This window comes from Salvelinus alpinus, chromosome 3 (genome assembly GCF_045679555.1).
Source record: "Salvelinus alpinus chromosome 3, SLU_Salpinus.1, whole genome shotgun sequence".
Taxonomy (NCBI): domain Eukaryota; kingdom Metazoa; phylum Chordata; class Actinopteri; order Salmoniformes; family Salmonidae; genus Salvelinus; species Salvelinus alpinus.
The window spans coordinates 101,151,189-101,178,454 of record NC_092088.1 but is presented as its reverse complement, the minus strand read 5'-3'; the positions used below and the strand labels follow the sequence as shown (position 1 = coordinate 101,178,454).

At 44.1% G+C, this 27,266-nt stretch overlaps 2 protein-coding genes across 2 annotated transcripts in view; one reads left to right on the top strand and one right to left on the bottom strand.

Annotated features, from left to right (window-relative positions):
- Positions 1–27,266, top strand: part of dock1 (dedicator of cytokinesis 1) — an 800,130-nt gene that overhangs the window by 386,037 nt on the left and 386,827 nt on the right. Inside the window, exon 27 of the mRNA XM_071394671.1 lies at positions 1,649–1,744. Within this exon, the coding sequence (XP_071250772.1) occupies positions 1,649–1,744 (96 nt within the window). The remainder of the gene's footprint in view (positions 1–1,648; positions 1,745–27,266) is intronic.
- Positions 20,687–27,266, bottom strand: part of LOC139571619 (inhibitory synaptic factor 2A) — an 84,531-nt gene continuing 77,951 nt past the window's right edge. Inside the window, exon 6 of the mRNA XM_071394663.1 lies at positions 20,687–21,518. Within this exon, the coding sequence (XP_071250764.1) occupies positions 21,338–21,518 (181 nt within the window). The 3' untranslated portion in view covers positions 20,687–21,337. The remainder of the gene's footprint in view (positions 21,519–27,266) is intronic.

Here is a 27,266-nt window from a genome sequence, read left to right as displayed (position 1 = left end):
GGCCTAGTGGTTAGAGGCAGCGTAGCCTAGTGGTTAGAGGCAGCGTAGCCTAGTGGTTAGAGGCAGCGTAGCCTAGTGGTTAGAGGCAGCGTAGCCTAGTGGTTAGAAACAGCGTAGCCTAGTGGTTAGAGGCAGGTAGCCTAGTGGTTAGAGGCAGGTAGCCTAGTGGTTAGAGGCAGCGTAGCCTAGTGGTTAGAGGCAGGTAGCCTAGTGGTTAGAGGCAGGTGGCCTAGTCTTTAGAGGCAGGTGGCCTAGTCTTTAGAGGCAGGTGGCCTAGTGGTTAGAGGCAGGTGGCCTAGTCGTTAGAGGCAGGTGGCCTAGTCTTTAGAGGCAGGTGGCCTAGTCTTTAGAGGCAGGTGGCCTAGTCTTTAGAGGCAGGTGGCCTAGTGGTTAGAGGCAGGTAACCTAGTGGTTAGAGGCAGGTAACCTAGTGGTTAGAGGCAGGTAGCCTAGTGGTTAGAGGCAGGTAGCCTAGTGGTTAGAGGCAGCATAGCCTAGTGGTTAGAGGCAGGTAGCCTAGTGGTTAGAGGCAGGTAGCCTAGTGGTTAGAGGCAGGTAGCCTAGTGGTTAGAGGCAGCGTAGCCTAGTGGTTAGAGGCAGCGTAGCCTAGTGGTTAGAGGCAGCGTAGCCTAGTGGTTAGAGGCATGTAGCCTAGTGGTTAGAGGCAGGTAGCCTAGTGGTTAGAGGCAGGTAGCCTAGTGGTTAAAGGCAGGTAGCCTAGTGGTTAGAGGCAGGTAGCCTAGTGGTTAGAGGCAGGTAGCCTAGTGGTTAGAGCGTTGGACTAGTAACCGAAAGGTTGCTAGATCGAATCCCAGAGCTGACAAGGTACAAATCTGTCCTTCTGCCCCTGAACAAGGCAGTTAACCCCACTGTTCCCCGGTAGGCCGTCATTGTCAATAAGAATTTGTTCTTAACTGTTCTTAACTTAACTTATTTTACCTTTAGTTAAATAAAGGTATAATATAGGTCAGTATTTGTGTTAAGGATGTTTGCAAAGCAGCAACGATGACTGCATAGTCATTTATAAAGCATCTCAGGGGTTTGTGGTATATTTAAACAATAAGATACGAGGGGGTGTGGTATATGGCCAATATACCACGGCTAAGGACTGTTCTTAGACACAGCGCGGTATACAGTCTGATATACCACGGCGACCGTATACCACTGGTTTGACAAAACATTACTTTTTTTCCTGCTCTAATCACCTTGGTAACCAGTTTATAACAGCAATAAGGTTCCTCGGGGGTTTGTGACACAGTATACCACGGCTGAGGGCTGTATCCAGGCACTCCGCGTTGTGTCGTGCAAAGAACTTTTTATTGCTGTTATAAACTGGTTACCGACATAAAACAAGCATTTTTGCATCATGCCCGTTATATATCGTCTGATATACGCACAGTTGAACTACTGTTTCAGCCAATTAGCATCCAGGCCCCAAACTAGCCAGTTTTATAAATATCAACATACACTGTTGAAAACATTGTGTGTGTATAGATTTCCTCAGTGAAATATCAACCTAATCTCTTGTCACCCTCCCTCCCTCCCTCCCTCCCTCCCTCCCTCCCTCCCTCCCTCCCTCCCTCCCTCCCTCCCTCCCTCCCTCTCTCTCTCTCTCTCTCTCCCTCCCTCCTCCATCTTGTGTGACCAGGGTCCAACTCAGTGGCATGTCCAGATCATCATGGAGAAGCTCCTGAGGACAGTCAACAGAACAGTCATCTCCATGGGCAGAGACTCTCCTCTCATTGTAAGTGACTCTTCTTCAAACCTCCCAACCCAACCTCCTGAACTTCTAAAACTATGTTCCTACTTCTTCCCTTCTCTCCTGTGTCCGGGAATCTGACAACTAGGATTTCAGAAAAACCTTGGCAACTTCTGACAGAGTTGATAGAATTCTGCAACCCTAATTATCCCTCTGCAACATCAACTTCAAATCCTCAGCATCACAGAGCCCACAGCACCACAGAGCCCACAGCACCACAGAGCCCACAGCACCACAGAGCCCACAGCACCACAGAGCCCACAGCACCACAGAGCCCACAGCACCACAGAGCCCACAGCATCACAGAGCCCACAGCACCACAGAGTCCACAGCACCACAGAGCCCACAGCACCACAGAGCCCACAGCACCACAGAGCCCACAGCACCACAGAGCCCACAGCATCACAGAGCCCACAGCACCACAGAGCCCACAGCACCACAGAGCCCACAGCATCACATAGCCCACAGCATCACAGAGCCCACAGCATCACAGAGCCCACAGCACCACAGAGCCCACAGCACCACAGAGCCCACAGCACCACAGAGCCCACAGCACCACAGAGCCCACAGCACCACAGAGCCCACAGCACCACAGAGCCCACAGCACCACAGAGCCCACAGCACCACAGAGCCATAGAAACCTTGTTGTAAGTGATTCATCCGTAGACTCACACAGCTTCATGTAGATTCACTCCAAAGGTTCCCTTGATCTCCCTCACTGCTTTCATCTGCTTTATTAGCCTGGCTATGTCATATTTCAGTGTGTGTGTGTTCCGTGTGTGTGTGTGTGTGTGTGTGTGTTCCGTGTGTGTGTGTTCCGTGTGTGTGTGTTCCGTGTGTGTGTGTTCCGTGTGTGTGTGTGTGTGTGTTCCGTGTGTGTTCCGTGTGTGTGTGTGTGTGTGTGTGTGTTCCGTGTGTGTGTGTTCCGTGTGTGTGTGTGTCCCGTACGTGTGTGTGTGTCCCGTGCGTGCGTGTGTGTTCCGTGTGTGTGTGTGTCCCGTGCGTGCGTGTGTGTGTGTGTGTGTGTGTGTGTTCCGCGTGTGTGTGTGTTCCGCGTGTGTTCCGTGTGTGTGTGTGTGAGATCTGTCCCCTAATACAGACAGCGTTCCTAAACCCCATACCCATGCAGGTTCTCTGAGTTATCTAATCAGTGGATTCTCTTTTGAGCATCCCAAATGGTACACTATGTCCTATTGGCTCCTATAGGGCCGTGGTCTAAAGTAGTGCTCTATATAGGGAACAGGGCTCCATTTGGTACACTGGTTCTGTGATACTGAGGCCGAGCCAATCATCCTCTCAGCTGGAACTCTGAGACAATTAAGTCACTGATAAGTCATTCTGTAACGGTGCTGTCGTCCGGACGACACTTCGCCCGCCGCGACAGGCACTCATCCATTTACATGAGGCTGGGGTGATTTGACAATGGATGTACTGGAGATTGGCAGACCAAACACAAGGACAACTGGAACTGGTATTACTAAATGTGATCGGAAGTCCGGGATACGGAATATTATGGGATTTTAAGTTACAGTAGAATGGAGAGGTCAGATGTCCCAGTAGTTACAGTAGAATGGAGAGGTCAGATGTCCCAGTAGTTACAGTAGAATGGAGAGGTCAGATGTCCCAGTAGTTACAGTAGAATGGAGAGGTCAGATGTCCCAGTAGAATGGAGAGGTCAGATGTCCCAGTAGAATGGAGAGGTCAGATGTCCCAGTAGTTACAGTAGAATGGAGAGGTCAGATGTCCCAGTAGTTACTGTAGAATGGAGAGGTCAGATGTCCCAGTAGTTACAGTAGAATGGAGAGGTCAGATGTCCCAGTAGTTACTGTAGAATGGAGAGGTCAGATGTCCCAGTAGTTACTGTAGAATGGAGAGGTCAGATGTCCCAGTAGTTACTGTAGAATGGAGAGGTCAGATGTCCCAGTAGTTAAAGGTCAGATGTCCCAGTAGTTACTGTAGAATGGAGAGGTCAGATGTCCCAGTAGTTACAGTAGAATGGAGAGGTCAGATGTCCCAGTAGTTACTTTAGAATGGAGAGGTCAGATGTCCCAGTAGTTACTGTAGAATGGAGAGGTCAGATGTCCCTGTAGTTACTGTAGAATGGAGAGGTCAGATGTCCCAGTAGTTACAGTAGAATGGAGAGGTCAGATGTCCCTGTAGTTACAGTATAATGGAGAGGTCAGATGTCCCTGTAGTTACAGTAGAATGGAGAGGTCAGATGTCCCTGTAGTTACAGTATAATGGAGAGGTCAGATGTCCCTGTAGTTACAGTAGAATGGAGAGGTCAGATGTCGCCAGTAGTTACAGTAGAATGGAGAGGTCAGATGTCCCTGTAGTTACAGTAGAATGGAGAGGTCAGATGTCCCAGTAGTTACAGTAGAATGGAGAGGTCAGATGTCGCCAGTAGTTACAGTAGAATGGAGAGGTCAGATGTCCCTGTAGTTACAGTAGAATGGAGAGGTCAGATGTCCCAGTAGAATGGAGAGGTCAGATGTCCCAGTAGTTACAGTAAAATGGAGAGGTCAGATGTCCCTGTAGTTACAGTATAATGGAGAGGTCAGATGTCGCCTAGTAGTTACAGTAGAATGGAGAGGTCAGATGTCGCCATGTAGTTACAGTAGAATGGAGAGGTCAGATGTCCCGTAGTTACAGTAGAATGGAGAGGTCAGATGTCCCAGTAGTTACAGTAAAATGGAGAGGTCAGATGTCCCAGTAGTTACAGTAGAATGGAGAGGTCAGATGTCCCAGTAGTTACAGTAGAATGGAGAGGTCAGATGTCCCAGTAGAATGGAGAGGTCAGATGTCCCAGTAGTTACAGTAGAATGGAGAGGTCAGATGTCCCAGTAGTTACAGTAGAATGGAGAGGTCAGATGGCCCAGTAGTTACAGTAGAATGGAGAGGTCAGATGTCCCAGTAGAATGGAGAGGTCAGATGTCCCAGTAGAATGGAGAGGTCAGATGTCCCAGTAGTTACAGTAGAATGGAGAGGTCAGATGTCCCAGTAGTTACAGTAGAATGGAGAGGTCAGATGTCCCAGTAGTTACAGTAGAATGGAGAGGTCAGATGTCCCAGTAGTTACAGTAGAATGGAGAGGTCAGATGTCCCAGTAGTTACAGTAGAATGGAGAGGTCAGATGTCCCAGTAGTTACAGTAGAATGGAGAGGTCAGATGTCCCAGTAGTTACAGTAGAATGGAGAGGTCAGATGTCCCAGTAGTTACAGTAGAATGGAGAGGTCAGATGTCCCAGTAGTTACAGTAGAATGGAGAGGTCAGATGTCCCAGTAGTTACAGTAGAATGGAGAGGTCAGATGTCCCAGTAGTTACAGTAGAATGGAGAGGTCAGATGTCCCAGTAGTTACAGTAGAATGGAGAGGTCAGATGTCCCAGTAGAATGGAGAGGTCAGATGTCCCAGTAGAATGGAAAGGTCAGATGTCCCAGTAGAATGGAGAGGTCAGATGTCCCAGTAGTTACAGTATAATGGAGAGGTCAGATGTCCCTGTAGTTACAGTAGAATGGAGAGGTCAGATGTCCCTGTAGTTACAGTATAATGGAGAGGTCAGATGTCCCTGTAGTTACAGTAGAATGGAGAGGTCAGATGTTGCCAGTGGTTACAGGAGAATGGAGAGGTCAGATGTCCCAGTAGTTACAGTAGAATGGAGAGGTCAGATGTCCCAGTAGTTACAGTAGAATGGAGAGGTCAGATGTCCCAGTAGTTACAGTAGAATGGAGAGGTCAGATGTCCCAGTAGTTACAGTAGAATGGAGAGGTCAGATGTCGCCAGTAGTTACAGTAGAATGGAGAGGTCAGATGTCCCTGTAGTTACAGTAGAATGGAGAGGTCAGATGTCCCAGTAGTTACAGTAGAATGGAGAGGTCAGATGTCCCTGTAGTTACAGTAGAATGGAGAGGTCAGATGTCCCAGTAGAATGGAGAGGTCAGATGTCCCAGTAGTTACAGTAAAATGGAGAGGTCAGATGTCCCAGTAGTTACAGTAGAATGGAGAGGTCAGATGTCCCAGTAGTTACAGTAGAATGGAGAGGTCAGATGTCCCAGTAGAATGGAGAGGTCAGATGTCCCAGTAGTTACAGTAGAATGGAGAGGTCAGATGTCCCAGTAGTTACAGTAGAATGGAGAGGTCAGATGTCCCAGTAGTTACAGTAGAATGGAGAGGTCAGATGTCCCAGTAGTTACAGTAGAATGGAGAGGTCAGATGTCCCAGTAGTTACAGTAGAATGGAGAGGTCAGATGTCCCAGTAGTTACAGTAGAATGGAGAGGTCAGATGTCCCAGTAGTTACAGTAGAATGGAGAGGTCAGATGTCCCAGTAGTTACAGTAGAATGGAGAGGTCAGATGTCCCAGTAGTTACAGTAGAATGGAGAGGTCAGATGTCCCAGTAGTTACAGTAGAATGGAGAGGTCAGATGTCCCAGTAGTTACAGTAGAATGGAGAGGTCAGATGTCCCAGTAGAATGGAGAGGTCAGATGTCCCAGTAGAATGGAAAGGTCAGATGTCCCAGTAGAATGGAGAGGTCAGATGTCCCAGTAGAATGGAGAGGTCAGATGTCCCAGTAGAATGGAGAGGTCAGATGTCCCAGTAGTTACAGTAGAATGGAGAGGTCAGATGTCCCAGTAGTTACAGTAGAATGGAGAGGTCAGATGTCCCAGTAGTTACAGTAGAATGGAGAGGTCAGATGTCCCAGTAGAATGGAGAGGTCAGATGTCCCAGTAGTTACAGTAGAATGGAGAGGTCAGATGTCCCAGTGGTTACAGTAGAATGGAGAGGTCAGATGTCCCAGTAGTTACAGTAGAATAGAGAGGTCAGATGTCCCAGTAGTTACAGTAGAATGGAGAGGTCAGATGTCCCAGTAGAATGGAGAGGTCAGATGTCCCAGTAGTTACAGTAGAATAGAGAGGTCAGATGTCCCAGTAGTTACAGTAGAATGGAGAGGTCAGATGTCCCAGTAGAATGGAGAGGTCAGATGTCCCAGTAGTTACAGTAGAATAGAGAGGTCAGATGTCCCAGTAGTTACAGTAGAATGGAGAGGTCAGATGTCCCAGTAGTTACAGTAGAATGGAGAGGTCAGATGTCCCAGTAGTTACAGTAGAATAGAGAGGTCAGATGTCCCAGTAGTTACAGTAGAATGGAGAGGTCAGATGTCCCAGTAGTTACAGTAGAATAGAGAGGTCAGATGTCCCAGTAGTTACAGTAGAATTGAGAGGTCAGATGTCCCAGTAGAATGGAGAGGTCAGATGTCCCCGTAGTTACAGTAGAATAGAGAGGTCAGATGTCCCAGTAGTTACAGTAGAATGGAGAGGTCAGATGTCCCAGTAGTTACAGTAGAATGGAGAGGTCAGATGTCCCAGTAGAATGGAGAGGTCAGATGTCCCAGTAGTTACAGTAGAATGGAGAGCTCAGATGTCCCAGTAGTTACAGTAGAATGGAGAGGTCAGATGTCCCAGTAGAATGGAGAGGTCAGATGTCCCAGTAGTTACAGTAGAATGGAGAGGTCAGATGTCCCAGTAGAATGGAGAGGTCAGATGTCCCAGTAGTTACAGTAGAATGGAGAGGTCAGATGTCCCAGTAGAATGGAGAGGTCAGATGTCCCAGTAGAATGGAGAGGTCAGATGTCCCAGTAGAATGGAGAGGTCAGATGTCCCAGTAGAATGGAGAGGTCAGATGTCCCAGTAGTTACAGTAGAATGGAGAGGTCAGATGTCCCAGTAGAATGGAGAGGTCAGATGTCCCAGTAGTTACAGTAGAATGGAGAGGTCAGATGTCCCTGTAGTTACAGTAGAATGGAGAGGTCAGATGTCCCAGTAGTTACAGTAGAATGGAGAGGTCAGATGTCCCAGTAGTTACAGTAGAATGGAGAGGTCAGATGTCACCAGTAGTTACAGTAGAATGGAGAGGTCAGATGTCCCAGTAGTTACAGTAGAATGGAGAGGTCAGATGTCCCAGTAGTTACAGTAGAATGGAGAGGTCAGATGTCCCAGTAGAATGGAGAGGTCAGATGTCCCAGTAGTTACAGTAGAATGGAGAGGTCAGATGTCCCAGTAGAATGGAGAGGTCAGATGTCCCAGTAGTTACAGTAGAATGGAGAGGTCAGATGTCCCAGTAGTTACAGTAGAATGGAGAGGTCAGATGTCCCAGTAGTTACAGTAGAATGGAGAGGTCAGATGTCCCAGTAGTTACAGTAGAATGGAGAGGTCAGATGTCCCAGTAGAATGGAGAGGTCAGATGTCCCAGTAGTTACAGTAGAATGGAGAGGTCAGATGTCCCAGTAGTTACAGTAGAATGGAGAGGTCAGCCTAACCATACCTTAATCAAACTACAGTCTGACTGTCTCTCCTTAGAGACATGTGTGTGAGCCTCAACTCTCAGCCCTCTGTCTCTGTGAGCTGCTGTCTGTCATTGCATTTAAAGCAGTCAGTCTATCATTATTTAATGATCAATTTGAACCGTCCCGAGACCCAGTTACTGACTGCTTCTAACTGACCTTGTTCTTCTGAGCTGAGAGGCATCCTCTTAGATTCACATTTATCCATTCTCCCTCTCACTCTCCCTCTCATTATCCCTCTCATTCTCCCTCTCATTCTCCCTCTCATTCTCCCTCTCATTCTCCCTCTCATTCTCCCTCTCTCCTCTCTCATTCTCCCTCTCATTCTCTCTCTCCCCTCATTCTCCCTCTCTCTCCGCTCTCCCTCCCTCTCCCTCTCATTCTACCTCCCTCCCCTCTCATTCTCCCTCTCATTCTCCCTCTCTCTCCCCTCTCATTCTCCCTCTCTCCTCTCTCATTCTCCCTCTGATTCTCTCTCTCCCCTCATTCTCCCTCCCTCTCCCTCTCATTCTCCCTCCCTCTCCCTCTCATTCTCCCTCCCTCTCCCTCTCATTCTCCCTCCCTCCCTCTCATTCTCCCTCCCTCCCCTCTCCCCCCCTCTCTCTCCCCTCTCCCTCCCTCTCCCTCTCATTGTCCCTCTCCCCTCTCATTCTCCCTCTCTCTCCCCTCTCATTCTCCCTCTCCCTCCCGCTCCCTCTCATTCTCCCTCTCTCCCCTCTCCCTCCCCCTCCCTCTCATTCTCCCTCTCTCCCCGCTCCCTCCCGCTCCCTCTCATTCTCCCTCTCTCCCCTCTCCCTCCCGCTCCCTCTCATTCTCCCTCCCGCTCCCTCTCATTCTCCCTCTCATTCTCCCTCTCTCCCCTCTCATTCTCCCCTCTCTCCCCTCTCATTCTCCCTCTCATTCTCCCTCTCTCCCCTCTCATTCTCCCCTCTCTCCCCTCTCATTCTCCCTCTCATTCTCCCTCTCTCTCCCCTCTCATTCTCCCTCTCTCTCATTCTGTCTCCCTCTCATTCTCCCTCTCTCTCCCCTCTCCCTCCCTCTCTCCCCTCTCTCCCTCTCATTCTCCCCCCCTCTTCCCTATCACTTTCCCTCTTTTTTCCCTTTCTCGTTCTCTCTCTCGTTCTCTCTCTCTCTCTCTCGCTAGTGGTGAATGAAGAATTTACATAGGAGCGATCAAAGTGATACTAGTTGCGTCAGGTTTTGTTGAAGATACGTTGGCCATCGTCAGTGAAGTGGAACGTGTCTCTGTGTATCTGTGTCCTAAAGGATGCTTAGGCATTGTTCCACAGTACATTAGCTCTATTAGAAAACCTAACAGCACAGTGTTGATATGCGAGTGTTCACTCTGGTCGCTGCACCCTTGTGGGTCAACTCAGTGGAGGTCTGAAACAGAATCAACTCAGTGGAGGTCTGAAACAGAATCAACTCAGTGGAGGTCTGAAACAGAATCAACTCAGTGGAGGTCAGAAACAGAATCAACTCAGTGGAGGTGTGAAACAGAATCAACTCAGTGGAGGTCTGAAACAGAATCAACTCAGTGGAGGTCTGAAACAGAATCAACTCAGTGGAGGTCTGAAACAGAATCAACTCAGTGGAGGTCTGAAACAGAATCAACTCAGTGGAGGTCTGAAACAGAATCAACTCAGTGGAGGTCTGAAACAGAATCAACTCAGTGGAGGTGTGAAACAGAATCAACTCAGTGGAGGTCTGAAACAGAATCAACTCAGTGGAGGTCTGAAACAGAATCAACTCAGTGGAGGTCTGAAACAGAATCAACTCAGTGGAGGTGTGAAACAGAATCAACTCAGTGGAGGTCTGAAACAGAATCAACTCAGTGGAGGTCTGAAACAGAATCAACTCAGTGGAGGTCAGAAACAGAATCAACTCAAATGGTCATTCTCTAGTCCTGGATGTTGTGATCACATCCTACTGTCCTGTCATCAAGCCTTTTGTCTTTGCTCTCCTCTCAGGACTCATTGATGTTGTCCCACCTTCATCCTGGTTCATCCCTCTCTCCTGCAGTGTACCTGGGGGGAGAGAAGTGGAGATGTGCAGTGGAAAGACTCAGTTATTAATTGACATCAGTGTAGTGTTGATAGACAGGTTGCTATGCTGTGGTCCTCTGTATGCAACCACTGACCAGGAGCAGCTCTGATTCCATCAGTGTAATACAGCTCTGATTCCATCCTCAGTTTAATACAGCTCTGGTTCCATCCTCAGTGTAGTACAGCTCTGATTCCATCCTCAGTGTAATACAGCTCTGATTCCATCCTCAGTGTAATACAGCTCTGATTCCATCCTCAGTGTAATACAGCTCTGGTTCCATCCTCAGTGTAATACAGCTCTGATTCCATCCTCAGTTTAATACAGCTCTGATTCCGTCCTCAGTGTAATACAGCTCTGATTCCATCCTCAGTTTAATACAGCTCTGATTCCATCCTCAGTGTAATACAGCTCTGGTTCCATCCTCAGTGTAATACAGCTCTGATTCCATCCTCAGTGTAATACAGCTCTGATTCCATCCTCAGTGTAATACAGCTCTGATTCCATCCTCAGTTTAATACAGCTCTGATTCCATCCTCAGTTTAATACAGCTCTGATTCCATCCTCAGTGTAATACAGCTCTGATTCCATCCTCAGTTTAATACAGCTCTGATTCCATCCTCAGTGTAATACAGCTCTGATTCCATCCTCAGTGTAATACAGCTCTGGTTCCATCCTCAGTGTAATACAGCTTTGATTCCATCCTCAGTGTAATACAGCTTTGATTCCATCCTCAGTGTAATACAGTCTGTCTGTAGTCCTGTTCTCCACCACTTCACTCTACCCACAGTGTACTGCAGCTATGAACTCTATACTCAGTTAATACAGCTCAGAAGCCATCCTCAGTGTAGATATGGCGCTGATTCCATCCTCAGTTAATGCAGCTCTGATGCCAGACTAAGCAGTACAGCCCTGCGTTCCATCCTCAGTTAATACAGCTCTTGATGCCAGACTAGTGCAGTACAGCTCTGCGTTCCATCCTCAGTTAATGTAGCTCTGATGCCAGACTAAGCAATGCAGCCCTGCGTTCCATCCTCAGTTAATACAGTCTTGATGCAGACAAGCAGTCGCCCTGCGTTCCATCCTCAGTGTAATACAGTCTTGATGCAGACAAGCAGCGCCCTGCGTCTCCCTCGTACCATAGTCTTGATGCAGATCAAGCAGCGCCCATGCGTTCCCTCGTAATGTCTTGATGCAGACAAGCAGCGCCCTGCGTTCCCTCGTAATGTCTTGATGCAGACAAGCAGCGCCCTGCGTTCCCTCGTAATGTCTTGATGCAGACAAGCAGCGCCCTGCGTTCCCTCGTAATGTCTTGATGCAGACAAGCAGCGCCCTGCGTTCCCTCGTAATGTCTTGATGCAGACAAGCAGCGCCCTGCGTTCCCTCGTAATGTCTTGATGCAGACAAGCAGCGCCCTGCGTTCCCTCGTAATGTCTTGATGCAGACAAGCAGCGCCCTGCGTTCCCTCGTAATGTCTTGATGCAGACAAGCAGCGCCCTGCGTTCCCTCGTAATGTCTTGATGCAGACAAGCAGCGCCCTGCGTTCCCTCGTAATGTCTTGATGCAGACAAGCAGCGCCCTGCGTTCCCTCGTAATGTCTTGATGCAGACAAGCAGCGCCCTGCGTTCCCTCGTAATGTCTTGATGCAGACAAGCAGCGCCCTGCGTTCCCTCGTAATGTCTTGATGCAGACAAGCAGCGCCCTGCGTTCCCTCGTAATGTCTTGATGCAGACAAGCAGCGCCCTGCGTTCCCTCGTAATGTCTTGATGCAGACAAGCAGCGCCCTGCGTTCCCTCGTAGAGACGAACACAACATGGTTAGTCGTTTCTAGACCCATCTTCCAGCTGCATGCTGTGTCAGTTGGTTTTGAAACAGCATCGTATTACTAGTCTCTCTATCACTACAGACTAACACTACATAATATAGCATTTAGAGTGGATTAGTAAATAGTTTATTCATTTATTAATCATTACTTAATCATTTATTAATCATTACTTAATCATTTATTAATCATTACATCATTAAGATAGTTATTCACACATTTATAAACAACATTTTGAAGTGTTTCCTTGTCTGTTCCTAAGGCTAGAACTGAGATGGGGGGGGGGAATATTTTTCCCATAATGCCACCTTCTTCCTGGAACATGCTTCTGAAGATTGTAAAGTTGGGGGAGTTAGTGTCCTTGTCTGTTTTTACGACTCTGATCGACACTGTTTGTGATAACGGCAGTTGTTTCTAGTCTTTATCTTGTGATACTTTGTCTTGTGTGTATTCTGTATTTCTCTGTCATGTTTTATGGACACGCTGCTATTTCCATGTTTTGCCTTCTTGCCAGGTCACCCTCACAAAATAGTTTTTTTAACCTCAATGGGTTTTACCTGGTTAAATAAAGGTTAAATAACAATGATTGGTAAGAACAGAGAATGTATGATACATAAGATGTATGTACTTATAAACCATTTACTAATCGTTAGTTGTCTTTTTGCGTGGCTCATCTCATGTGGGGGCTATTTAAACTTTAGAAATGGTTTGAGTGACCCGTGTCTCACTAAAAGAAGGACATGCCGTTGTTAAACATTCCTGCAGTACCTGATGCACCTTGAGGTCTCAACATGTCCCCTAGAACATATCAGTAGTTAAAGTTATATATGATGCTGCCACCCCCGTGATTCACGGTTGGGGATGGTGTTCTTCGGCTTGCAAGGACATTTCTCCTAAATGTACAATCTTTGTCCACATGTGCAGTTGTAAACCGTAGTCTGGCTTTTTTTATGGCGGTTTTGGAGCAGTGGCTTCTCCCTTGCTGAGCGGCCTTTCAAGTTATGTCGATATAGGACTCATTTTACTGTGGATATTGATACTTTTGTACCCGTTTCCTCCAGCATCTTCACAAGGTCCTTTGCTGTTGTTCTGGGATTGATTTGCACTTTTCCAAAGTACGTTCATCTCTAGGAGACAGAACGCCTCTCCTTCCTGAGCGGTATTTATACTTGCGTACTATTGTTTGTACAGATGAACGTGGTACCTTCAGTCGTTTGGAAATTGCTCCCAAGGATGAACCAGACTTGACAATGTCTACAATGTCATGTTGGGATCTTTGTTTCTATGTGTTTCTATGTCATGTTGGCATCTTTGTTTCTGTGTGTTTCTATGTCATGTTGGCATCTTTGTTTCTGTGTGTTTCTATGTCATGTTGGCATCTTTGTTTCTGTGTGTTTCTATGTCATGTTGGCATCTTTGTTTCTGTGTGTTTCTATGTCATGTTGGCATCTTTGTTTCTGTGTGTTTTTATGTCATGTTGGCATATTTGTTTCTGTGTGTTTCTATGTCATGTTGGCATCTTTGTTTCTGTGTGTTTTTATGTCATGTTGGCATCTTTGTTTCTGTGTGTTTCTATGTCATGTTGGCATCTTTGTTTCTGTGTGTTTCTATGTCATGTTGGCATCTTTGTTTCTGTGTGTTTCTATGTCATGTTGACATCTTTGTTTCTGTGTGTTTCTATGTGATGTTGACATCTTTGTTTTGTAATGACCTTCATGAACACATTGCTAATTTTTCACATTTTATTTTTTTGTATATTAAATTCGTTCAGTTTTTGATATTTTAAAAACAGTATAAAATACACAGTATTGCACATAGTAAGTAAATCAAGTGCACTTCTTTTAAGGTGTACGTACAGATGAACATATTTATATGGTTTATGCTACAGTACAACTATTGGAGAAGAACCGCACCCTCCTTCCATAATACCAGATAGAGTGGTGTTGGTAATGAAGTACTTATCAGTAGTACTAATACCAGATAGAGTGGTGTTGGTAATGAAGTACTTATCAGTAGTACTAATACCAGATAGAGTGGTGTTGGTAATGAAGTACTTATCAGTAGTACTAATACCAGATAGAGTGGTGTTGGTAATGAAGTACTTATCAGTAGTACTAATACCAGATAGAGTGGTGTTGGTAATGAAGTACTTATCAGTAGTACTAATACCAGATAGAGTGGTGTTGGTAATGAAGTACTTATCAGCTAACAGGAAGCAGAGACAGAGTGATATCAGTAGTACTAATACCAGATAGAGTGGTGTTGGTAATGAAGTACTTATCAGCTAACAGGAAGCAGAGAGAGAGTGATATCAGTAGTACTAATACCAGATAGAGTGGTGTTGGTAATGAAGTACTTATCAGTAGTACTAATACCAGATAGAGTGGTGTTGGTAATGAAGTACTTATCAGTAGTACTAATACCAGATAGAGTGGTGTTGGTAATGAAGTACTTATCAGTAGTACTAATACCAGATAGAGTGGTGTTGGTAATGAAGTACTTATCAGCTAACAGGAAGCAGAGACAGAGTGATGTCAGTAGTATTAATACCAGATAGAGTGGTGTTGGTAATGAAGTACTTATCAGTAGTACTAATACCAGATAGAGTGGTGTTGGTAATGAAGTACTTATCAGTAGTACTAATACCAGATAGAGTGGTGTTGGTAATGAAGTACTTATCAGTAGTACTAATACCAGATAGAGTGGTGTTGGTAATGAAGTACTTATCAGTAGTACTAATACCAGATAGAGTGGTGTTGGTAATGAAGTACTTATCAGCTAACAGGAAGCAGAGACAGAGTGATGTCAGTAGTATTAATACCAGATAGAGTGGTGTTGGTAATGAAGTACTTATCAGTAGTACTAATACCAGATAGAGTGGTGTTGGTAATGAAGTACTTATCAGTAGTACTAATACCAGATAGAGTGGTGTTGGTAATGAAGTACTTATCAGTAGTACTAATACCAGATAGAGTGGTGTTGGTAATGAAGTACTTATCAGTAGTACTAATACCAGATAGAGTGGTGTTGGTAATGAAGTACTTATCAGCTAACAGGAAGCAGAGACAGAGTGATGTCAGTAGTATTAATACCAGATAGAGTGGTGTTGGTAATGAAGTACTTATCAGTAGTACTAATACCAGATAGAGTGGTGTTGGTAATGAAGTACTTATCAGTAGTACTAATACCAGATAGAGTGGTGTTGGTAATGAAGTACTTATCAGTAGTACTAATACCAGATAGAGTGGTGTTGGTAATGAAGTACTTATCAGTAGTACTAATACCAGATAGAGTGGTGTTGGTAATGAAGTACTTATCAGTAGTACTAATACCAGATAGAGTGGTGTTGGTAATGAAGTACTTATCAGCTAACAGGAAGCAGAGACAGAGTGATGTCAGTAGTATTAATACCAGATAGAGTGGTGTTGGTAATGAAGTACTTATCAGTAGTACTAATACCAGATAGAGTGGTGTTGGTAATGAAGTACTTATCAGTAGTACTAATACCAGATAGAGTGGTGTTGGTAATGAAGTACTTATCAGCTAACAGGAAGCAGAGAGAGAGTGATATCAGTAGTACTAATACCAGATAGAGTGGTGTTGGTAATGAAGTACTTATCAGTAGTACTAATACCAGATAGAGTGGTGTTGGTAATGAAGTACCAGATAGAGTGGTACTAATACCAGATAGAGTGGTGTTGGTAATGAAGTACTTATCAGTAGTACTAATACCAGATAGAGTGGTGTTGGTAATGAAGTACTTATCAGTAGTACTAATACCAGATAGAGTGGTGTTGGTAATGAAGTACTTATCAGTAGTACTAATACCAGATAGAGTGGTGTTGGTAATGAAGTACTTATCAGTAGTACTAATACCAGATAGAGTGGTGTTGGTAATGAAGTACTTATCAGCTAACAGGAAGCAGAGAGAGAGTGATGGGGGCTGGCTGCGGAAGAATATAGAATATATACCTCTACTAATATGAGTAGTACTAATACCAGTAGTATATCAGTACTAATACCAGTGACCAGTAGTGCGAATACCAGTAGTATATCAGTACTAATACCAGTGACCAGTAGTACGAATACCAGTAGTACAGTAGTACTAATACCAGTGACCAGTAGTACTAATACCAGTGACCAGTAGTACTAATACCAGTGACCAGTAGTACTAATACCAATGACATTAATACCAGTATTGTACCAGTAGTATACCAGCCCTACCAGTAGTACTAATACCAGTATTGTACTAGTAGTATACCGGCCCTACCATTAGTACTAATACCAGTATTGTACCAGTAGTATACCAGCCCTACCAGTAGTACTAATACCAGTATTGTACCAGTAGTATACCAGCCCTATCAGTAGTACTAATACCAGTATTGTGCCAGTAGTGTACCAGCCCTACCAGTAGTACTAATACCAGTATTGTGCCAGTAGTGTACCAGCCATATCAGTAGTACTAATACCAGTATTGTACCAGTAGTATACCAGCCCTATCAGTAGTACTAATACCAGTATTGTACCAGTAGTATACCAGCCCTACCAGTAGTACTAATACCAGTATTGTACCAGTAGTATACCAGCCCTACCAGTAGTACTAATACCAGTATTGTACCAGTAGTATACCAGCCCTACCAATAGTAATAATACCAGTAGTGTACCAGTAGTATACCAGCCCTACCAGTAGTACTAATACCAGTATTGTACCAGTAGTATACCAGCCCTACCAGTAGTACTAATACCAGTAGTATACCAGCCCTACCAGTAGTACTAATACCAGTATTGTACCAGTAGTATACCAGCCCTACCAGTAGTACTAATACCAGTAGTATACCAGCCCTACCAGTAGTACTAATACCAGTATTGTACCAGTAGTGTACCAGCCCTGCCAGTAGTACTAATACCAGTATTGTACCAGTAGTATACCAGCCCTATCAGTAGTACTAATACCAGTATTGTACCAGTAGTATACCAGCCCTACCAGTAGTACTACTACCAGTATTGTACCAGTAGTATACCAGCCCTATCAGTAGTACTAATACCAGTATTGTACTAGTAGTATACCGGCCCTACCAGTAGTACTAATACCAGTATTGTACCAGTAGTATACCAGCCCTACCAGTAGTACTAATACCAGTATTGTACCAGTAGTATACCAGCCCTACCAGTAGTACTAATACCAGTATTGTACCAGTAGTATACCAGCCCTACCAGTAGTACTAATACCAGTAGTGTACCAGTAGTATACCAGCCCTACCAGTAGTACTAATACCAGTATTGTACCAGTAGTATACCAGCCCTACCAGTAGTACTAATACCAGTAGTATACCAGCCCTACCAGTAGTACTAATACCAGTATTGTACCAGTAGTGTACCAGCCCTGCCAGTAGTACTACTACCAGTATTGTACCAGTAGTATACCAGCCCTATCAGTAGTACTAATACCAGTATTGTACGAGTAGTATACCGGCCCTACCAGTAGTACTAATACCAGTATTGTACCAGTAGTATACCAGCCCTACCAGTAGTACTAATACCAATATTGTACCAGTAGTATACCAGCCCTACCAGTAGTACTAATACCAGTATTGTGCAGTAGTGTACCAGCCATATCAGTAGTACTAATACCAGTATTGTACCAGTAGTATACCAGCCCTACCAGTAGTACTAATACCAGTAGTATACCAGCCCTACCAGTAGTACTAATACCAGTATTGTACCAGGAGTATACCAGCCCTACCAGTAGTACTAATACCAGTATTGTACCAGTAGTATACCAGCCCTACCAGTAGTACTAATACCAGTATGATACCAGTAGTATACCAGCCCTACCAGTAGTACTAATACCAGTATTGTACTAGTAGTATACCAGCCCTACACTGCAGTGTTATTGTGTGGTGTTGAGTTGTTTGGTAGCATTGAGCTGTTTGCCTCTTTAGTTTAATCAAACCACTTTGACACGTCTCTGTTGGACACTGTTCGTTTTCTGGCTTCATCCGGGACTCTGCAAACTGTTCACTTAATAATGTCACTCCTTATTAAATCACTTAATAATGTCACTCCTTATTAAATCACTTAATAATGTCACTCCTTATTAAATCACTTAATAATGTCATTCCTTATAAAATCACTTAATAATGCCATTCCTATAATGTATCTAGCCCCTGTAAAGCCCCGCTCTGTTAAATGTATCTAGCCCCTGTAAAGCCCCGCTCTGTTAAATGTTATTAGCCCTATTAGTTGCTGTACAACGTAATCAAAGAAATGTCTCACTGTACACTGTTCTAAAACAACATCCTGTTGTGCTGCGTGAAACAAATGATTACTGTCCGTGGATGTTGATGATAATAAGGGTCGCACATGTTCGTTGTAACGTAGTGTTTTAAAAACACGGTTCCATTTTAAATGTCCTTTTTTTATATTGTTGAAATTGCTGTGTGTTTATTTTATCTTTTAGAAAGCTATAAAATATCACCAGTGAATCTGTCGAAACGTTAAAGTAAAAAGCATGCAAGGCTACAGCCTGGCTGTGTTCAGTACTGTAGCAAGGCTACGGCCTGGCTGTATTCAGTACTGTATCAAGGCTACAGCCTGGCTGTATTCAGTACTGTACCAAGGCTACAGCCTGGCTGTATTCAGTACTGTAGCAAGGCTACGGCCTGGCTGTATTCAGTACTGTACCAAGGCTACGGCCTGGCTGTATTCAGTACTGTACCAAGGCTACGGCCTGGCTGTATTCAGTACTGTACCAAGGCTACGGCCTGGCTGTATTCAGTACTGTACCAAGGCTACGGCCTGGCTGTATTCAGTACTGTACCAAGGCTACAGCCTGGCTGTATTCAGTACTGTACCAAGGCTACAGCCTGGCTGTTTTCAGTACTGTACCAAGGATACAGCCTGGCTGTAATCAGTACTGTAGTTATGTCATATACCTCAATGGCTCCTTCAGGCCTCCTGGCTTTGCTTTTAGGAGTGCATTCTGACTTCTGCTTCTGTCAAATGTTCACTTACAGTAGTCTCCCATCGTCCCTGTGTGACTAGGTCAACATTTAGTCTGATGTAGCATGATACTGGTGTAATACAGTCTCATCTACCTACCTGACCAGTGATCTCTCTGTGTGTGTGTGTGTGTGTGTGTGTGTGTGTGTGTGTGTGTGTGTGTGTGTGTGTAGGAGTTTAATGCTAGGTGAGAGTACTGACACACACATCCTGTGTTCTAAGAGAACGCAGCAGAGGTTGTGTGTGTTAGCTTGCAGCTAGCTAGCGCATGTGTGGGGGTGTGAGAGAGAGACAAAGCACAAGTGATTGTAGAACACTGGGCACCCCCTTCTTTGTCTACAATAAATGTGTGTGTTTACGTTTGTTCCTCGACCAAACAAATAGAAGATCAACAGGTCCTCAGTGGAACGTAGTAAATCCACTCAGGTTCTTTGTGTTGTATTTGCCATTATGTCTGGACAGTCCCTTTCACAGCAGTGTATTGAAACACAACAGAACCTTCAAGTGAGATACAACTTCATATATCCGTGTAGAAAAAAAGCACATTGAGATGCCTCAAACTTTGCAAATGTTTATATTTAAAAAAATAAGTTCTTTTTTTGTAATCGTCGTTTAATTTCAAAAGTCAATTGATGCAAAGAAGACGTGTAACTGCCAAAATAAAGGAAACCCCAACATAAATGTCTTAGTAGGTCGCTGGGCCAGAACAGCTTCAATCCACCTTGGTAGAGAATCTACAAGGGTCTGAAACTCTATTCCAGGGATGTGATGAGAAAATCCATTTGTTGTTTTGTTGACGGTGGTGGGAAAACGCCGTCTCAGGCGCTGCTCCAGAATCTCACATAAGCGTTCAATCGGGTTGAGATCTGGTGACTGAGACGGCCGTGACATATGGTTTACGTGGTTTTCATGCTCATCAAACCACTCAGTGACAACGCGTGCCCTGTGGACGGGGACGGGGACGGGGGGGGTGGCATTGTCATCCACTCCTATGAGGTTAAAAACGCTTCCCCATAGGTTGACGGTGATCACTCAGAATGGCGGTGTGTATTTACTGGCGTTTACCCTGCTCTCTAAAGGGGCTGACTGGACCTAAACCACGCCAGGAGAATGCACCCCGAACCATAACAGAACCAGCAGAACCCTCATCATTTACTTTCCTTTATTCTGGCAGTTACATCTCCTTCGAGACTCGTCGTCCTGGGTCCGTTTCAGTTGTTCTGATCCGTGACGTCGTCTTCATCCTCGCCGCTAGACGATCCTAAAACATTATTCATGATGATTATTGTTTAAAATATGATTATTTTTAATTTTTTTGAGTCGCTGTGGAGAAAAAGTCTTCCTGAACATAGTTGTTTTAGTACGTTGTGCTTTAAGCCGATAGGCTGATATGCCGTTGATGTCGTCGTCACGGTGATAGGAGCGTCATGCTTGATAACTGTCCACTTCCTCTCCATACCTCCAGCAATGTCAGAGAAGAGATACAATATACAGCACAGTAAATAAACAGTACAGATTCAGTCTCAATGGTGAGGGAGAGGGAGGGGGAGAGAGGGGAGGGAGAGAGAGGGAGAAGGGGGGAGGGAGAGAGAGGGAGAAGGGGGGAGGGAGAGAGGGGGGAGAGATGGAGAGGGCGAGAGAGGGGGAGAGGGAGAGGGGGGGAGAGATGGAGAGGGAGAGAGAGAGGGAGAAGAGAGGGAGAGGGGGAGAGAGAGATAGAGAGAGAGAGGGGGGAGAGAGGGAGAGGGCGAGAGAGAGGGAGAGAGAGGGAGGCGATAATTGAATTGAGTTCCACTCCCATAGACTCCGTAGAGCTACAAAAAAATAGATGTAAATGGAGGGTAGAAGAAATCCAATTTCTGCTTCTCACCTTGTTCATCTGCAAATAAGTTGCCACGGTGTAATTTAATCCTCTGCTTTGGGAAATTAGATCATTTGGGGGGCGGAAAACAGTGACTAAATATTCAAATTCTCTGTGGGGGGGAATCCATTTTTCATGTTTTTCTTTCACAGATCCTGCCGCTCTTTCCAAAACCAAAAACCCAGTTCAATAATATCCAATATTGTCATTATTAGAAGGCCTCACCAGTTTTAGATAGATGGAGGTTACCAGGCCATGAAAAACCCTTTCATTGGGATTCTGTTTTTAGGTTGTGATCCCAAATCCCAAAAGATGAATAAATCGATAGATGGGTAAATCAAAGATATCCTGCTGAATCAGAGTTTGGGCCATTGTCTTCCGTAAATCCAATAGGTGACGTCACTCCTAAGTGACTCTGACGCTCGTCCCTCATCCTGCAGACGGAGTCGTCAACTTGTTGCTCTGTCGGACCTAAGACGGCGACGTTTGTGTCGGGATATTATTCCTGCCGTGTCTCAGAGGAACCAGAGTTTCCATCGGGCGTGCTTCTTGGAATCGGCCTTGGCCTTGCGTTTAGGGGTGGAGGTGAAGGCCTCGGGGGGGTAAGGCAGAGAGAAGTGGGGGTCATCTAGGGGACACAGCCTCTTCATCAGGGGCTGCAGCTTGTCTTCCTGCTGTTTGAAGTCCAGCTCCACACTGTGACAGAGAGAGACATTAGTTTAACACAGCAACAGAGACACAGTGATACAATCACATTGGGCTCCACACTGTGACAGAGAGAGACATTAGTTTAACACTGCAACAGAGACACACAATCACATTGGACTCCACACTGTGACAGAGAGAGACATTAGTTTAACACTGCAACAGAGACAGAGACACACAATCACATTGGACTCCACACTGTGACAGAGAGAGACATTAGTTTAACACTGCAACAGAGACACACAATCACATTGGGCTCCACACTGTGACAGAGACACATTAGTTTAACTTCTCTAGGGTAGGGGGCAGCATTTGGGATTTTGGATAAAAAGTGTGCCCAAAGTATACTGCCTGCTTCTCAGGCCCAGAAGCTAGGATATGCATATAATTGGTATATTTGGATAGAAAACACAAACTGTTAAAATAATGTCTGTGAGTATAACAGACCTGATTTGGCAGGCGAAAACCTGAGTGAAATCCATCCAGGAAGTAGGATCTTTAAAATTTTTGTAGTTTTCTATTGAATGCCTTTACAGTATCCATTGACTTAGGACTCAAATTTCACTTCCTATGCCTTCCACTAGATGTCAACAGTCTTTAGAAATTGTTTCAGGCTTGTATTCTTAACAATGAAGGGAGTAAGACCTCTCTGAATGAGTGGACACTGCAGTGGCCCAGAGGTTTTTCATGTGCACGACTGAGAGCGCACCTTTCTTGTTTACCTTTTATTTTGACGACGTTGTTGTCCGGGTTTAAATATTATTGATTATTATGACTAAAAACAACATGAGGATTGATTATAAACATCGTTTGACATGTTTCTACGAACTTTACGGATACTATTTGGATTTTTCGTCTGCCTGTTGTGACTGCGTTTGAGCCTGTGGATTACTAAACAAAACACATGAACACATTTTTGGATATAAACATGGACTTTATCGAACAAAACAAACATTTATTGAGTAAATGGGAGTCTTGTGAGTGCAAACATATGAAGATCATCAAAGGTAAGTGATTCATTTTATCACTATTTCTGACTTGTGTAACTCCTCTACTTGGCTGGTAAATGTTTGTAATGATTTGTATACTGTGCGCTGTTCTCAGATAATCGCATGGTATGCTTTCGTCGTAAAGCCTTTTTGAAATCTGACACCGTGGTTGGATTAACAAGAAGTTTATCTTTAAACCCATGCGTAACACTTGTATGTTTCATGAATTTTTATAATGAGTATTTCTGTTTTTGATTTTGGCGCTCTGCAATTTCACTGGATGTTGCTAGCGTCCCACACCCCCTAGTGAGGTTAACACTGCAACAGAGATACAATCACATTGGGCTCCACACTGCAATACACAGAGAGAGACAGAGAGAAACACATATATACACTGCAATACAGAGAGAGACAGTCGAGAGTCACATCTGCAATGCAGAGAGAGAGAGACAGTCGTATCTACACAGCAATACAGAGAGAGAGAGAGAGAGACACAGTCAGATATACAGAGAGAGAGAGACACAGTCAGATATACACTGCAATACAGAGAGAGAGAGACACACAGTCAGATATACAGAGAGAGACATTCCGATATACACTGCAATACAGAGAGACAGTCATATATACACTGCAATACAGAGATATAGAGAGATAGAGAGACAATCAGATATACAGAGAGAGAGAGAGACAGTCAGATATACAGAGAGAGAGAGAGAGACAGTCAGATATACAGAGAGAGAGAGAGACAGTCAGATATACAGAGAGAGAGAGAGAGAATCAGATATATACAGAGAGAGAGAGACAGAGATATACAGAGACAGAGAGACAGTCAGATATACAGAGAGAGAGACAGTCAGATATACAGAGAGAGAGAGAGACAGTCAGATATACAGAGAGAGAGAGAGACAGTCAGATATACAGAGAGAGAGAGAGACAGTCAGATATACAGAGAGAGAGAGAGACAGTCAGATATACAGAGAGAGAGAGAGACAGTCAGATCTACAGAGAGAGAGAGAGACAGTCAGATATACAGAGAGAGAGAGAGAGTCAGATAAACAGAGAGAGAGAGAGAGACAGTCAGATAGAGAAGGTTTGGATAACAACAGAGACACACCATACAGTAGGTTTGGATAACAACAGAGACACACCATACAGTAGGTTTGGATAACAACAGACACACCATACAGTAGGTTTGGATAACAACAGAGACACACCATACAGTAGGTTTGGATAACAACAGAGACACACCATACAGTAGGTTTGGATAACAACAGAGACACACCATACAGTAGGTTTGGATAACAACAGAGACACACCATACAGTAGGTTTGGACAACAACAGAGACACACCATACAGTAGGTTTGGACAACAACAGAGACACATCATACAGTAGGTTTGGATAACAACAGAGACACATCATACAGTAGGTTTGATAACAACAGAGACACACCATACAGTAGGTTTGGATAACAACAGAGACACATCATACAGTAGGTTTGGACAACAACAGAGACACACCATACAGTAGGTTTGGATAACAACAGAGACACCATACAGTAGGTTTGGATAACAACAGAGACACATCATACAGTAGGTTTGGATAACAACAGAGACACATCATACAGCAGGTTTGGATAACAACAGAGACACACCATACAGTAGGTTTGGATAACAACAGAGACACACCATACAGTAGGTTTGGATAACAACAGAGACACCATATAGTAGGTTTTTGATAACAACAGAGACACATCATACAGTAGGTTTGGATAACAACAGAGACACACCATACAGTAGGTTTGGATAACAACAGAGACACCATATAGTAGGTTTTTGATAACAACAGAGACACATCATACAGTAGGTTTGGATAACAACAGAGACACACCATACAGTAGGTTTGGATAACAACAGAGACACATCATACAGTAGGTTTGGATAACAACAGAGACACCATACAGTAGGTTTGGATAACAACAGAGACACACCATACAGTAGGTTTGGATAACAACAGAGACACCATATAGTAGGTTTTTGATAACAACAGAGACACATCATACAGTAGGTTTGGATAACAACATACACACCATGCAGTAGGTTTGGATAACAACAGAGACACCATACAGTAGGTTTGGATAACAACAGAGACACACCATACAGTAGGTTTGGATAACAACAGAGACACACCATACAGTAGGTTTGGATAACAACAGAGACACCATATAGTAGGTTTTTGATAACAACAGAGACACATCATACAGTAGGTTTGGATAACAACATACACACCATATAGTAGGTTTTTGATAACAACAGAGACACACCATACAGTAGGTTTGGATAACAACAGAGACACATCATACAGTAGGTTTGGATAACAACAGACACACCATACAGTAGGTTTGGATAACAACAGAGACACCATACAGTAGGTTTTTGATAACAACAGAGACACATCATACAGTAGGTTTGGATAACAACATACACACCATGCAGTAGGTTTGGATAACAACAGAGACACCATACAGTAGGTTTGGATAACAACAGAGACACACCATACAGTAGGTTTGGATAACAACAGAGACACCATATAGTAGGTTTTTGATAACAACAGAGACACATCATACAGTAGGTTTGGATAACAACAGAGACACACCATACAGTAGGTTTGGATAACAACAGAGACACCATATAGTAGGTTTTTGATAACAACAGAGACACATCATACAGTAGGTTTGGATAACAACAGAGACACACCATACAGTAGGTTTGGATAACAACAGAGACACATCATACAGTAGGTTTGGATAACAACAGAGACACCATACAGTAGGTTTGGATAACAACAGAGACACACCATACAGTAGGTTTGGATAACAACAGAGACACCATATAGTAGGTTTTTGATAACAACAGAGACACATCATACAGTAGGTTTGGATAACAACATACACACCATATAGTAGGTTTTTGATAACAACAGAGACACACCATACAGTAGGTTTGGATAACAACAGAGACACATCATACAGTAGGTTTGGATAACAACAGACACACCATACAGTAGGTTTGGATAACAACAGAGACACCATACAGTAGGTTTGGATAACAACAGAGACACACCATACAGTAGGTTTTGGATAACAACAGAGACACACCATACAGTAGGTTTGGATAACAACAGAGACACATCATACAGTAGGTTTGGATAACAACAGAGACACACCATACAGTAGGTTTGGATAACAACAGAGACACCATACAGTAGGTTTGGATAACAACAGAGACACACCATACAGTAGGTTTGGATAACAACAGAGACACACCATACAGTAGGTTTGGATAACAACAGAGACACACCATACAGTAGGTTTGGATAACAACAGAGACACACCATACAGTAGGTTTGGATAACAACAGAGACACACCATACAGTAGGTTTGGATAACAACAGAGACACACCATACAGTAGGTTTGGATAACAACAGAGACACCATACAGTAGGTTTGGATAACAACAGAGACACCATACAGTAGGTTTGGATAACAACAGACACACCATGCAGTAGGTTTGGATAACAACAGAGACACATCATACAGTAGGTTTGGATAACAACAGAGACACACCATACAGTAGGTTTGGATAACAACAGAGACACACCATACAGTAGGTTTGGATAACAACAGAGACACACCATACAGTAGGTTTGGATAACAACAGAGACACACCATACAGTAGGTTTGGACAACAACAGAGACACACCATACAGTAGGTTTGGATAACAACAGAGACACACCATACAGTAGGTTTGGATAACAACAGAGACACATCATACAGTAGGTTTGGATAACAACAGAGACACACCATACAGTAGGTTTGGATAACAACAGAGACACCATACAGTAGGTTTGGATAACAACAGAGACACACCATACAGTAGGTTTGGATAACAACAGAGACACACCATACAGTAGGTTTGGATAACAACAGAGACACACCATACAGTAGGTTTGGATAACAACAGAGACACACCATACAGTAGGTTTGGATAACAACAGAGACACACCATACAGTAGGTTTGGATAACAACAGAGACACACCATACAGTAGGTTTGGATAACAACAGAGACACCATACAGTAGGTTTGGATAACAACATAGACACCATACAGTAGGTTTGGATAACAACAGACACACCATGCAGTAGGTTTGGATAACAACAGAGACACATCATACAGTAGGTTTGGATAACAACAGAGACACACCATACAGTAGGTTTGGATAACAACAGAGACACACCATACAGTAGGTTTGGATAACAACAGAGACACACCGTTACAGTAGGTTTGGATAACAACAGAGACACACCATACAGTAGGTTTGGACAACAACAGAGACACACCATACAGTAGGTTTGGATAACAACAGAGACACACCATACAGTAGGTTTGGACGACAACAGAGACACCATACAGTAGGTTTGGATAACAACAGAGACACACCATACAGTAGGTTTGGACAACAACAGAGACACCATACAGTAGGTTTGGACAACAACAGAGACACCATACAGTAGGTTTGGACAACAACAGAGACACCATACAGTAGGTTTGGATAACAACAGAGACACCATACAGTAGGTTTGGATAACAACAGAGACACCATACAGTAGGTTTGGATAACAACAGAGACACCATACAGTAGGTTTGGATAACAACAGAGACACCATACAGTAGGTTTGTATAACAACAGA